The sequence below is a fragment of the Pygoscelis adeliae genome, unplaced genomic scaffold, assembly GCF_000699105.1.
Source record: "Pygoscelis adeliae isolate BGI_AS28 unplaced genomic scaffold, ASM69910v1 Scaffold67, whole genome shotgun sequence".
NCBI lineage: Eukaryota > Metazoa > Chordata > Aves > Sphenisciformes > Spheniscidae > Pygoscelis > Pygoscelis adeliae.
This window is the reverse complement of record NW_008825271.1, coordinates 6,055,352-6,069,333: the sequence shown is the minus strand read 5'-3', so window position 1 is coordinate 6,069,333 and position 13,982 is coordinate 6,055,352. Positions and strand designations below refer to the sequence as shown.

The 13,982-nt window shown below is 36.6% G+C and overlaps 1 protein-coding gene across 1 annotated transcript in view; it reads left to right on the top strand.

The window, feature by feature from the left end:
* The first annotated feature begins 539 nt into the window (after positions 1 to 539).
* Positions 540 to 13,982, top strand: part of CTSO (cathepsin O) — a 164,406-nt gene continuing 150,963 nt past the window's right edge. Inside the window, exon 1 of the mRNA XM_009329847.1 lies at positions 540 to 625. Coding sequence (XP_009328122.1) covers positions 540 to 625 — 86 coding nt within the window. The remainder of the gene's footprint in view (positions 626 to 13,982) is intronic.

The following is a 13,982-nucleotide window of genomic DNA, read 5'->3' as shown; positions in this document are numbered from 1 at the left end:
TCAGTCAAAAAACATGCAGAGCAAGAATAAAGATTAACGTTTACAGAGAATTACCCACGTAGACAGAGTATGTTAAATCAGTATAAACATAATACACTCCTAATCATTGATAAAATATTTAAGGTCCCTACATTCCTTTAGCTCTCATAAGCATTTCATTTCTAAGATAACAGCAAAAACTAATTAAAATGCTTTGGTTTTATTTTCTTTTTTTTGTACCAGTCCTGAAACCAAAGCACAGTGTGTGCACCACTCTAATGTGTCACGTTTCTTTCAACTTTTTTAGACAGCCAGCAGCAAATAAAGATCACAAAAAACTATATTCTTGCTGCTTTCTCCTCTCTATTATACCCAAATCAATCCTAAAATACTTTCAACAGTAATTTACGTCTACCCAGCAAAATCATGATGCGCCTGTACTACAGATAAGTACAACGTATTAGCTTTAACACAGGAATTCAACTGATAGTACTTGGCATAGGACATGATAATAGGAAAGACATAGCCGTGCTGGCTGCAGTGCAGGGCAGTAACGCAACATGCACCAGCCCTTCCTGCCTGCCGCTCTGCAGCACTACGTCCTCACTGCTGCTTCAATCCACATCGCAGAACGAAATCAGCCTCGGTAAGCCTACTCCTGCTACTGGTGACACCTTCATTTTAGGGTGCAGACAAAGTGAGAAACAGGTTTTTATAATGGCTTCTGAAGGGCTCAGCATTTGATAATATCTGTTCCTAATGCTGTCAGTGGTAAAAGTACCTCTCACCTCAGTAAGAACAGCACTAGGTCAATCTTGAGCTCTTGGGAGAATGTCATTCTGATGTACCAAGTAAACTGGCTGTAAGCAGGAGGCAGGCAGAATACTTCTGAATTTTATATAGACAAAGGGCTTGAGTTTTTCTTATATATGTATGGGATGAACTTAATGCCCTAAACAGGCACCATATGCATTATAACCTTTTGCAGATAGAAAAAAATAAAAGAAATAAAAAAAAGATTTTGTATAAAAAAAGATCATACAGGGAATTTTGTCCAAGGTTGCGAACTTGGGACATTTGCATTTTTATGTTTAATCCTCCTAGGATGAAATAAACTTGGCAGTTGTTAAAAATTCAGCCAAAATAATAAACCAATTTATTAGCCTATCCAAATCTGTGGACACAACCCTCAAAACCATTCTGATACCTTAAGCTCAGTTATACGGTCTCACAGAGTGCTTGTTAGTATTCACATCCAAAAATGTGAATCTTACATCAAAAGGTTGAGTACTCCAGAATATCTCAGACACAGAAGAGAGTGTTTTGTTTGGCTTTGAACTATTCATCCTATCATTTAGTCACTGGCCTTTCTGAGACTTTGCCTTTACAGCCAACCTCAATCTACAAAGTCCTAATACCACCAATCATCTAGTAAAGTTGATTGAAATTGCATGCAGACACCACTAGTGAGAAACAGCGAGTGGAGGAAAACCCTGATCAGTAAGAAGTACTGAAACATTTCAATGAGAATTGTTTTGCTAGAAATTGACACTACAGACATCGAGGCTATTAATTGATAATGATGGTTTTGCCTTTCAGTGAGATTTTGTTTAGTTTACTATATAATGCCATGCCTTAGGAAAAATCAGAATGAAAGAAACAGCCAAAGATACTAATTAAATATTGTCAAGCCATAAGAAAGAAATTAAGAAAAGCTAAGGCAGGACAGAGGTAGCAAAAGGCAGACACAAACCAAAAGATCAGATTTTGCTAAGTTGAAGAATGCCAAAGAAGCAACTTGGATGAATCTGTGGAGCTCAAAAATAAAATAAAAATCAGCCAGATGTAGAACTTAGAGAACAGATGTTGGATAAAAAAGATTAAAATTCCAACATTTTTAATATGTATTTATACTTACCTTATATCATGCCTTTACTATTGAACATTTTAAAATACATTATAACAGCAAAAAGCCATTTATATGTGCTTATTATGGTGCTTAAGAAATTCTTTGGATTGTTTAGTCCTTAACTAACATATATCAGTAACCTATATGAAGTATAAGCTTACAGTTTACTAAAGTATGTTCTATAGTGCTTTCTTCCTAAAGTAACTTATAATTGAGCAGGCAGGAAATAAACAAGACATAAAACAGCTAATATGACAGCTAAAAATTATTACTTATAGGCAAGAAAAGGTTTGGTTCAGTAAATTTTTGAAAGGGAGTAGAAGAAGCAGCAATATATGAGCCTTCAAATCCCAGTTGCTATAGCAACTGGTGATATTTTTAGCTATCATAACAACTTTAACAATTGTAGAGAATATCACTGCTGATCTCTCCCTGTTTTTCCAAATAGAAGTCCATATGTTGCTGCAGCACAGGAAATTCTAAATAGTGTTTTGCACACATAAAGTATCTTGCATGTCATTTTGCCAGCTTCACCTTACAGCAGGGAAAAAAAAAAAGAAAGGAAAAAAAAGAGGCCAGAATCACTTGGCCTTTTAATGGGATTAAAGAAAAATTATGACTAAGCCTTAAACCTTTATAGAATTCACTCCATTCTGAATCAGTCAGCCATTTTTTAATTTTTTTTTTCTCCTTCAGTAGGCATTGGTAGTCACAATTTTCCCAATTCTTTGTCCTTTTAGGTCACATATGCTTCATTCCATATCGTTCCCTTCCTATTTTCCAGCTCACAATCATTTTCTAAGTATAAATTTAATTTTACACAAATAAGTCACTAGAAGGCGGCAATCCAAACCACGAAACAAAATTCCCCATTAATTTTCTTTTGGATCAGGTATAAGTAGACAAGCTATTCCTGGTATAGGGAAAACTCTTCATACTTTATGGAAAACCTTATGAAAGACAAGTTGTCTTTTAGATTGCTTTCAGCTTCCTTCCTGCTTCTAGCCCTCCCTACGGACCGGATTATGGCTGAAATCCTGATTCCTAACACCTGCAAAGTAGGGCCAAGACAGTTGCTTACATCAGTTTATTGCTTTCCTATATAAAAATATGTGTTAAGTTATGGCTTTTTCTTAAGGGTGCAATTTATTTGTTCTTAACCAAATGCACACAGCCCAGGAACCACAGCCATGACAGGGTAAGAGTAGAATTTAACCAGTCTTGCTGTTAGTAATAAAAACTCTAGAATTGCATCATAATCATGCAGAAGGTACAATTAGTATCTTCCATAAATCCCAAGTTAAAACCAAGGCAATCATCGTAAGTAGAGTATGATTACACACCACCTGAATCTTAACCACAGTTTAAAACAAAAGGTAAGATACTGCCTCACCTGTTGCTTTTTCCCTTAAACACAACCAAACGTAATCAAAGCAATATCCTCTGAAACACAGCTTGGTTGCCCCAGATAAATTCCAAGAACGCAAATGACAGAGCCGAAGGGTACCTAGTCCATGCAGTGGGCTGCTGTAAGAGCACTTGTTGTGGCAGAAATAAGAACTAATAGGTGTTACATGGATGTGCCATAAATTACTCCCTGTCTAGCTTCAACCAGAATAACTGTCCATTCTGCTGCACAGAAGTGTAGGCAGTTTTCCTTTGGGTTTGAGCCAGGAAGCAGGAGTAGGAACTGTCTGCGATTCAGGTCCTGTGGGTGTTATGAAGGAGAGTCAGTATTGGGGCGTTGGTTTTTTCATATTTTGCCTGTACTGATAGAAAACTGTTAATGAAATCTTGCAATCCACGGCTAGCAGAAGTAACAGTGAAATATGACTGTCCGATGGGTCTTACCTAACTTTACGTTGGCCCATAATCTTTATACAGATGATGCCACAGAAAGCAAAATGCATTTTAAGACATATATATTTACTATGGGCACAGAAAATTACAAGATGAAAGTGTGTTTTAGGAAAATATGGTTTCTTTTCAGTATGTTTTATTTTTAAAGATATAAAATGCTATTGAAGTACAAAAGAATATATAATTTAGATCCAATTTTATAAACAGTCATAGAGATTTATCTTCTGAAATAATCTGAATAAAACATGGGGGTTTATGTTCTGAATTAAAATGAACAATTAAACACTCCCAGGGAGTCTATTAATAAAATTCCAGGATGAAGCAAAGGCAACAAAGGGTGACAATACTTTGGATGCCATCCATGTGCCCTCACAATTCCCAAATTTATTTTTTTTTTTTTTAAACTTCTAAGTAAGCAAAGCCCAACTCAGTTATGCAGATAATGCATAACCCAGACTGAGAGGCAGCATGCAGTCATATTGCCCTAAGAGGCACTGTGAAAAGGGATCTATAGTGTTTAGTATCTCACAGTTTATTTTTACTTTTCTGGGTGAGAAATGCTATGGCACAGGGTACACAGCCTGCAACCCAGCCTGCACCCAGCAGCATCTTCTTACAGCATCTGGTCAGCAGCCAAAGGTCTATTCTCATCACCCAGAACTAGAAACCCGTTATGTCCCAGTTGCCTTGGTCTTACAGTAGTGCTGAGCATAGCAATCTGATCTGTTGCAGAAACATTGGAGAAACCCCAAAGTCAGTCAGACTGTCCACATGTTCAAGATCAATCCCATAGTCAAGTATCTTGCTACAGTAGGCCAGCAGTAGGCCAGCACGCTCAGCATCTTTCAGCTTTAAGCCATAGCTGCCCTTTGCCTTTCAAATGTATGGCAAATGTAGGTCTGCAATTACCTTTTGCCACCCTAAAACTGTATTTTCTGACTTTTCACATGGATTAAATTTAACTATTTTAAAAAGTTAAATTTGGCGCAGGAAAGTACAGCAGAAAGAGGCCCATATATTTCTTGAGAAATATATTCAAAGACCAAGTCAGCCAAACTAATTTGTGGAGCTCAGTGAACAACATAATACAATAATTATTTACTGAACTTCAAAAGAATTCACTTTGGCCCTGGATGTACTTAATCTGTTTAATTTCTGAAAACAAAATGCTCATCAAGTTTTACTTCTAGGAAACAATTTCTAAATGCTGAAGAACAAATTAGGGCTTTGGTTGCCTCCTGCACCAAGCACTACTCTTCTCTCCTTTACAATAGGCACTACTTCTTGGATGAATTCTTACATTTAGAAGCCAATTCTTTATCCCAGATGTATCTGTGTACACAAGTAAGGCAGGTTTATCAGGAAGATACATGCACATAGCAGTAAATTAGTGGGGAAGACACCACATCATCACACATGATTCAATGAGCCAAAAAATAATCTGACCTCAGACTTTACAGTCAGATAGCTCTACATGCAAATATACTTATTTTGAGTAACATGACTTTAAAATGTATGTGCTCACAAATTAAATCATAAAGTAGCCTAATTTTAATACTTGTGTGGTCAGGAAATGAGGAACAGTACAAATTTCCATTATCCTGTTTTTTGGTTTTTGTTTTTTTTAAGATCTAAAGTCATGCTGCTTACTTAAAGCTACTTTTTGAAGTCATCGGGTAACTAGAGAGCAGCAGTACCATATGATTTAGGCAAGAAGTCAGAACTAACAAGCATAATAAAGATGGCAAATACTCAACATTTCATTTTCACAGCAAGCTGTTTGCAGTCACATTTATGTGAAGACAGAAAATCACTTCCCAAAATATGTGTTCAGCAGATTTTAGTAAGTGCATCTGAGAAAGCAGTAATTCACATTTTTAAAGAAAAAATATTTCTCAAACCCAAATCTATCAATATTTATGTTTGTCAAACAATCTACCAAAAGTATGGGGTTTTTGTCTGTTTTTTTTTTAAATAGGGCAACAAATTCCACAGGCCAGGGACCTTATTTTCCTTGACTAGTATGTGTCCAAATCACATCATTTAAAAATATAACTAAAATGCCAGTAGTAAAGGTGCCTGCAGTTTTGTGACAGAGGTGAAGTGGATGGATAACAGCTCACATCAATGCTACCTTGAGAAATAACTTTTCAAATCCTGAAGAAGTCGGGACCTGGATTTAGCTTCACTTACCACTTTTTCTTTTGTGCTTTTTTCTTTTCCTCATGTTTTGAAACTGTATTACTACAAGAAGTTTATAGCTTTAAGCTTGATAAATAGATACCAACCACAGAGAATCAAACATGAAATACTACAATGATTCATATGTGTTCTTAGCTTGTATGAAGGTACAAGAAAATTATATTTACTGAGCCTACCAATGAGTTGCAAGATCTGATGCTCCCGGTCAGAAGTATCACCGTTGTTTCCAGACAGTGTTGATCTACTTATAGTGTGTTTGGGAGAAAGGTAAGCAATCACAGGCAAACATAACATGCATCTCTTCAAGGAAAAATAACATCATGGCACAAAACTTTCTACTTTTATGTCTCATTTATTCAGCTCAGATGTATTTGAAAATCTCTTCAACACAGATTAGAAAAACAGAAACAGCAGAAAGGAGGTTAAAGCCAAGACAATGATCATTTGCATTAAAAAGAAGAAAAATCTATATATGTAAATGCTTTAAAACAAGAATAAGATTCCTCTGTGGAATAAGAAAAACCCCAATCTCCATAAACGACCTCCTTTTCTTTTCTTAAGCTAAAAGAATAAATATATGCAAATAAAAGTCCTATCTGTTCCAGAAAAAAATCTGTGATCCATAGCTGATTGCCAAACTCACATTTATCAGAGCAGCATGAATCAAAGCAGGTTGTTTTGTCTTGCTTTCACTCAATTTTGGTTAAGACTTTATTTTTCCCTTAGTTGTCATGGAAACATGTGCAGAGCAAATTAAAGAGGATAAAGTACTGCTGACAAAAAAAAAATAAGTTGTTCCTATTCAGGCTGTGCTGATTAATGTTTTCTGAAATACATAGGAAATTGTGGCACTCATACCATTTGGTACTATTTTAAAAGTACATTTTATGACACTAAAGCTTTATAAAATCAATTGTCCAGCTACAGTCTACAGAAATGTTTATTACTATTTGCAGAATTCAACAAGCCATTTAACACTGTAGCATGCTTCAACATTTACAATGACTTGAAATGCACCTTCTAGAGAGGAACCAAAGAATAAGAATAATTAAAAAAGAAACTCAAAGACTGTGAAAGAAAAAGCCAGAGAAGGAGGGACATAAAGAAACAGAGAAAGACCAGAAGAAAGAAAGAAGCGCAAGCTCAGTGATTCTATTTATAAATTTTAGCATCTTTGTACGTAAAACTCCTTCCTTTCCCTTACAACTTTTTCAGAAAAGGTCAAGTAACCTCCTCACATTCCTATTACGAAAAGACCCCAGACTCCCCTTTCTTACAGCAAGTTCTTTCTCTTTGACCTGTGAAAAATTGAAGGTTTATATATATATATATGTATTTTTATAGATGTCAAGAAAGGTGAAGGTTGGAATACCTGAAGTACTCCTGTTTAAATAGTTGTGGCACAAAAACAGTGTTCATCCTACTGTGCTAGATCTCTCCTGAGAGCTGCCACAAGCTGGAGTATCTCATGTTCATCTACAGTCTTAAATTGCCTCTTTCCCACATGCCAAATCATGAAACAAGTTACCCTGTAAGCATATACAGCACTCTTAGCAAAGCCCTTGACCATTTACTGTGTATCCATCTGTCTACCCCTCACATAACCCTCTGACCTCCCTATTCAGATTTCCATAAAGGACATCCCTTACCACTTTCCTGCTATGTCCATAAGGGTCACTCAGCACACGAGCAGGCTGTGGAAGAGTGCTACTTCCAGAGCTAAGTAGGGCAAAAGCTGGAGACTGAGCAATGAGTGGGCAGCAGGAAAGGTGTAAGCACCAATATGCCTGTGAGGATATCCACCCAGCCTGTGCCCAGTGCTTTGTCTCCCCCACCCCTGGAAGGCCACCTCTACTACACCAATCTCTATGGAAGAATCCCAGTAAGCTTTAACTCACCCCACCTTTGGCCGTTCTAGGTGTATTTCAGTAGTATCCACTGGTGGGATCACCTAACACCTTCCATGTGGTATGATAAGCAGGAGGCTGTTAAGGATATGAAATGACATTTCCTCTGAGAAAGATCCCTGCTGATACCAGCCCTGAAAAGTCTCCACTTTGTTTTCTCTTACTGATTCCTACGGCCATTCCTGACTCGCATGCCAATACAGCTTCAGAGCCCCCACTGTTGTCTTGTTTGTTCTGGAAATTTGAGAATTTATGTTGAGTCTGACTTGCTGCCAACGAGCTACCATCCAGGATATCCTGGAAAATGTCACAACTTGGACCAGGTGCAGCCTGACCAAAGGTAAAGGTGGCACAAGAATGTCACGATGTGGGCTACGTGGTGCAGAACGGCGAGGGACTCAGTTGCTTCCAGATATGAACTATCCCAGCTGAATGACAAGATAACGGGGGGGAAGATTTCTTCAGGTTCTCCCTTCTAGCACATCAGGTGTGACACTCATGAGGTGGACATTATAATAGGAGATACGGCCTGAAGAGTACTGCCCAAGGAAATCCAATGGGACAGCATAAGCAGATGGAAACAAGGCAACGCTTGTTTGGGTCCCTTATAATCAATACAGTCAGCAGGGCCATGCCCTTTTCATTGCAGTCTCTTGTCTAAATCCAGCAAACAGGAGTTTGAAGCTGGGCTCGATGCTTGCTATTTTCAATGGATCATTAGGCAGGTGAACTATGTAACTTTCTATACCAGTAATGCTACATTTCCCTGGTCAGCAGACCCTGATTAGTAACACACTATCACGCTTCTACTCCACAAGAGCACCTGAACACTTTAAATCAGGTAAGAAAGCAACCTCCATTGAAAATGTCACATTCCTGAACTAGATTGTCTATACACTAAATATCCATGCAATACTAATCAAACCCTAAATATCAACATTCTAACTGGAGGGTGGGTGGAAAAATCATGTTCTTTTCAGGTTGTTCTAAACATTTATTGACTGCAGTATAATTTTTATACAGATAAAACTAGATCCAGTGTACTTAATCATTTTAAACTACCACTATACAAGTACAAACCACCCTATTGTTATCAGTATAATAATCCTCTTTTAGTACTGAATATGCACACATAAAGATGGATGGCAATTTATTAAAAAGATAATCTATTAAATCACATGTAAGGTGATTTAAAACTCACTAAACCTATCAGCTTTGGATCAAACCCATGTTTTTTGCTGTTTGTTTTAGAATGACACAGTTTCTGAAATTGAGACATACAAGCCGTGTCTGAAGAATAATTATTAATTTTCTATTCTTTTATAAAATAAAGAAAAAAAAAAGCAAAATACTGTTGGTTAGTGAAGACTATGGATACAAAGTTCTCTCCAGGTGGGTATTATCATGTAGAGAAAGGAGTGGATAATGACGGAATTGCTAACAGTCATAATTACAGGATGCTAATAATTGGCATTTTAATTATTTGTATTTAATCGAGGAGACAGTTTGAATTCTGAGTTGTGTAAGTATATCAGTGGCACGGATACTTTTAATTATACACTCATCACACATCTTTCTGCAATAGACTGTGCTCACAACAAATACCATCCAAAGCATTTCAGCGTGCTAGGATGATACAGCTGGCAACACTTGCAACTTACCACTAGCAAGATTTTTGTCATCACTAATTTATAGTTTGCCTTATGCTCTTAACACTGGTTTTAAGTTTCATGTAGGATTTCTGAGGCATTTTGGTTTCTCAGAAGAACATAAGCAACGTAAATACAGTTTTTAGCTGTTTGTTAGCTCAGAAGTGGGGATGGGAATGTTGCCTCACTCTCTCCCTGACCTCCATTTGAAGTCTGGTAATGACAGACACTAGACATAAACAGTCCTTAAGGGAGCAAAAAACCTACCACTGCTACTGTCCTATGCCCTGGCTGTCCTCTAAGTAAACATGTAGCACATTAGCAGAGCAGACATCTGCATTTCTGTTTTTCAGGCAGAACTATTATGCCTGTAAATAGACTATATTATGTTCTAGCTCTCAGACTTCTTGGAGGACTAAATTTATGTTCAAATTTTATTATGCTTAATAATACTTGTCTCATGTTCATGTGTCTATGTCATCCAATAATTACTTTTAGTATCATTTCTGCAGTGAATGCCAGGTGTAACTTGGATCCTATAGGCACAAATACATACTTCAGACAATGTTTCTGAAAGTAATAGAAGAAAACTGATTAGGTAAGTCCTTCTGACAAAGTCAGTCTCAAATATTAAGAGCATTTGGTTGCATACTTGTTTATCATGAAAGCTCCTCTTCTGCAAATTCCTCAAAAAGCCCTTTATGGAAACAGTATTCTGGGGTACAGTAGGTGCTTATCCCAGTTATTTATTATTAATAAAAACTTAGTTCAGAATGAAACCCACAGTTTTCACGCTCAAACTCTTTTCACGATTCCACAATCTTGGTACCTTAGAGAGCCAGTCTTTCTTTAGCAAGCCATAAGATCTGTAAGAACATTTGTAATGACTACGAATGCACTATGCTTTTTCTGTTCTTCAGAGCATAAAACCACCCAAACCAGGGAAACATCTGAACTTTAATTAAGAATTCAAAATTCTTAATTCAAAATACCAGCACAAATTACATGACAAATTTAAGTTCTCTAATACCATAAACTCCAAATCACTCCTTATTTAGCCACATTTCCTGAAAACTTTTAAAGATTCCTGTCAATAAATTCATTTTCACTCCTGGAATCTTGGATGGACTTAGTGTTATAACATTTCTCTATGCTGAATGGTGAATATAAAAGTGAAATACAAAATGCACTTGTCTGCCACAAAATTTTGACCAACTTGAACTGACCATAAGAAAGCATTCATTGTAACTCCAACAGGAGAAAAGATCTAACTTTGTGCTAGAATACATATACATTAAAATATGAGATCGTATATAAATTAGACAATTTTAGTTTAAATTTAATTAGCAAATGGAAAAAGCATGACCATATGTAATTTGACATCCTGATACTCCTCTGCAAAGAAATACCTTTCTCAAATATTTAAAGCTCAATGTGAAATATTATTTGTCCATATTAACTGAAAGTAAAGACAAGGCTGCTCTGGCCTGAGAGATGGCCAAAGACCATTTCAGAGTGTCACTTTCAGATTTTCCTTTCAAATAGTGATTTAAAGAATATACCTAATTAATCACTTCAACTTATTATTAAGTTTCTACTAACGTAGAAATTAAAATAAGTGTAACTGAAGAGGGAAAAAAACCATACTGTTGTAGGAATGGAACTCTTGACATGATTTATAAAAATGCTATGAATTAAAAACACTGCAGGTCATTTACTTTGGATTCACAAGCTCTGAAACAAGCTTTGCAAGCTTTACAACATGAGAATTCTCCAAAATACAGAATATTGGTTTATAAGTATTTCATTCTTAAACTATTAAAAAAAAATAAAAATGCTATTGAAATTTTGGAGAGGAATTCTTCCAATAATCTTTAACACTATCTGGAATATGTGCATTTTTGAACCCTTCAGATAGCTGCAGTGATTATCATTTAGCACCTGAATGTCGCTCCAGTAGTTGCATAATTGGTAGGAAATGTAAATGCTGACACCTTACCATCAGCTCTTGGCATAAATCCCAACTGATAAATTAAAAAAAAAAAAGCTATTCCTTTTAAGAATGAAGGGGGAAAAGCAAATACAAAGCATGGAAACTTCAAATACAACTTCTATTTAACATAAAATACTATACTGAATTTTGAAAAAGGCATTTTTCCTGTATTCTACACAAGCCAGAGTACAAATTTGCACTTGGCTTTTAAGATCTTTCCAATCACTTTTCAACCCACTCCAACAGATTTCTGAGCCAGATAGATGTGGGTCAAGAATGTATAAACATATGGCAGAAATGGTAACTAATATCCTCCCAGATGTGTATAATGATTCATTTCAAAATATATATCCTAGGGTTAGCAATAATTTTTTTTTGTAAGTTTCATATTTTTAAAAGGTTAAGATTTAGAGGAGTGTAATTTATTTCAGTTTTCTCCAGCGAAGTACCAGCACAACAGATTCTAACTGATAACTGCCCAGAATTATTTCAATGCTTAGCTACAATCTTTTGGGTAGTACAACATAATGAAATCATCCTGCATCAGCACATGTTCTGTCACCCTCAAGTAATCATGAGGCTTTATTTCACCCACCCTGTTTCACTGTCAACCAGTGATGTCAATTAACAACTGGAAATAAAGGGCTTTGGTATGCTTCAATTTACATGTATGCAAATGATGACGTACTTAACGTGAGTCAATAAATACACTGGCCAGACTAAGTGTAAATGAAACCAGGAGACAGTGTCCTCATACTGTTCTTGGAATCCTTCAAATACAATATTAGACAGTGAAGTAAAGGTCTTTTATCAGGTCTTTCACTCAGCACTCATGAGACCCTCTTTAGCGAGTTTCTCTCTGTACTCGTTGGTATACCTATATGGTTCTACAACATTATACTTCTGAAAAAAAACAAGAAATAAACAGGATAAGAAAAAGAAGTTGGTACTGGTATGTTTTGTAAGCCAACTTCACACCTTCCATCTCCATAGAAACATTGTTCATGGTTTTGTTACGATGACTCGTGAAGCTGTAAGTGCCAGATTTTTTACAAGGCATTTAGTACCTAGGGATATTACCATAATTAAGGACAAGGTGCCACAAAAACATTCTGCTCAAATGCACTAGTAGACGATAGGCTTCGCTTCTCAAATCTTATGTTACTTAAGGCTAGATGATCCAAATTAGCTCTTTGGGATGCAGCCATGCTGGCTCTCAATCCCTTAATATTTCTCTTTCAAGGTCCTCTGACATTGCAATGACTTATAAACAATAGTTTTGAAGCAAAGAACTACATTTATTTCTCAGAAATCCTAATTGTAGAAAAATGAATCAATATGACAAAACATCATCATGTTTACTTTGTCATCTAAGCCTCACTCCACTATTCACAGCTCAACAAACGAACTCAACTGGTCACTATCTAATTTATCTTCATCACTGAATGGGAAAAGTCAGTTCATCCTCCTTCTGTAAGTTCTTTCTCCAGTGTCCTCCTCTACATGTCCATCCAAGCATCAGGGAGTTGTGGGTTTGGGTTTTTTTTTCTGCTAACAGCCTATTTTTTAGATTTAGTAAATATAGCCAGCCTTGGGAAAATGAACCATTTTAACTTGAGTGGAACCAGAATGCTCAAAATAAAAACTGTATATTCATTTTGTAATTTTATTTCCTCTTAGTTTGCCTCTTACTAGTCTCCTACTAGTGAATGTCTAACTGCCATCGGTTAGTACCAAGCAGATAAACTGAGGACATATGACAAAAATTCAAAACAGCATAACTAAGCTGGGTACCTTTGGAGTCTCAAAAGTACTTAGGTATCTAAATACCCATGTTTTCATCTTTAACGGCTTTAGTGCTGTGGCTATTCATGACCTAAGTGTTGGAGAGCTAGAAATGCTGACAGGTCCTTACTTTACTCACTACTGCTGGACAGAGTATTTGCAGGTGGATGTGTGATTAGCATATCCAAGCCATCTTAAATCTAAAGAGTTCAATACTGGCAGCTGTGAAACAGAGGGTAAGCATTTTGGACAGTTGCCTGCATAGGCATCCAGGGAGATGAATGAGCTTTTGAAGAATAGGTGAAAACCTATGCTGCTGCAGTTTCACTAAAATTGATAGAGCAATCACACCTTCTAGATATGGCACTGATAAACTGAGTACATTAGTATTTACAATTGGACCTAGAAGGCCCCAAACGATTCTTCAGAAAACCTGATGGAGAAAAAAACCAATCTGATACACTCTTATTCAATCCCATTTCCCATCCATAGAAAATTCCACTTCTCTCTGAAGCGCTGATGTGGTAAACTAGCATTTACCTGCCCACTTCACCACTGGTGGGTATACAAATTAGTCGGTTGTGCCACTCCGTGTTCACGGCACTGACGCTCAGAGCACTGAGAGCCTCAATAGCCTAAACTCCACAGATGCTGAAGGAGAATGAGAAGTAAAATGAGTTGTGAAGATCTGGAGAGCT